This window comes from Trichosurus vulpecula, chromosome 8 (genome assembly GCF_011100635.1).
Source record: "Trichosurus vulpecula isolate mTriVul1 chromosome 8, mTriVul1.pri, whole genome shotgun sequence".
NCBI classification, from domain to species: domain Eukaryota; kingdom Metazoa; phylum Chordata; class Mammalia; order Diprotodontia; family Phalangeridae; genus Trichosurus; species Trichosurus vulpecula.
The window spans coordinates 2,386,088-2,387,326 of NC_050580.1; the positions used below are offsets into that span (position 1 = coordinate 2,386,088).

The following is a 1,239-nucleotide window of genomic DNA, read 5'->3' on the forward strand; positions in this document are numbered from 1 at the left end:
TCTGGCTGGGTCCCATTTTCAAACACCTGAATAATAGCCCAGAGCTGTACCAAGAAAAGCCTTACAGGAGGTCCTGCTCCTAAGTGACTTTGTATTTATTCCCCAGAGGGCCCTGCAGCTCACAGTAACAGGACATATTAGGTATAAAAGTAGTTAAAGCCCAATTCACAAAAGTGATCACCTTTTCTCTCTCTAGAAAGAAGCAAGAAGTTAAGAATTCCTTTGAATTAGTGCACAGATGTGTTGGACACCCACTGTCATTAAACAGTCATGGTCGCCTTCTAAATACTGGTAGCAAGATGATTTCTGATTTGCAAATCTCTTAAATTATAAATAAATGAAAAAGGCCAGTAATATACACTAAGATTGAGAAACAGAACTTTAAAAATTGTGAAGGCTTGGGCTTTCCGCTGTGTTTACAAAACAAGGCACCGGGATTTTTTCTTTCCATGTCTGCGTTGCAAAGCCGCTCTTGTGGCCATTTCAAAAACCGCCTTCACACCGTCTTTGGTCTTTGCTGAACACTCTATATAAGCAAATGCACCAATCTGCTTTGCCATATCTCTGCCTTCTTCAGGTTTTACTGGCTCCTGCTTCATCTTGGCCAACTCTCCCCTCGTGCGCTCATCATTTCGAAGATCCTTCTTGTTCCCAAGCAGGATAATGGGCACATTGGGACAGAAATGCTTCACCTCCGGGGACCACTTTTCCGGGATGTTTTCTAAACTATCAGGGCTATCGATAGAAAAACACATAAGTATAACATCGGTATCTGGGTAGGAAACAGGTCTAAGGCGATCGTAAGCTTCTTGACCAGCTGTGTCCCACAAAGCCAATTCCACCTGTTTTCCATCCACTTCAATATCTGCTACATAATTTTCAAACACTGTGGGCACATAAACTTCAGGGAATTGGTCTTTGCTAAATACAATCAGCAAGCATGTCTTCCCACACGCACCGTCACCAACTATAACCAACTTTTTTCGGATGGCGGCCACAGCTCCGGCGGTTCTTGAGTCCCTCCACATCGAGCAAGCTGCACCGTGAGGCGCAAGTTCTAGGACTCAGGCAGTTTCTGCACAAGAAACCGGCTGGCAGGCGGGCGGGGAGTTGGAGCGCGCGGGAGGCGGCGGTGGCAGCTGGAGGGCACGTGGCAACGTGCGCCGAGACTAGCATTTTCTACTGTGAGCCCAACATCTACAACCTCCCCCACAGAACCCACGACTGCTGGTACCCACC

General features: G+C 46.8%; 1 protein-coding gene across 1 annotated transcript; it reads right to left on the reverse strand.

The window, feature by feature from the left end:
• Window positions 1–416: 416 nt before the first annotated feature.
• Window positions 417–1,028, reverse strand: LOC118828419 (transforming protein RhoA-like). The gene has a single exon (XM_036734999.1). The coding sequence runs from the start codon at window positions 1,026–1,028 to the stop codon at window positions 417–419; it is 612 nt and encodes a 203-aa protein (XP_036590894.1).
• Window positions 1,029–1,239: the final 211 nt, after the last annotated feature.

Excerpts from the sequence above, each read along its gene's own strand:
- LOC118828419 (XM_036734999.1), bottom strand. The coding sequence starts at position 1,028 with ATGTGGAGGGACTCAAGAACCGCCGGAGCTGTGGCCGCCATCCGAAAA.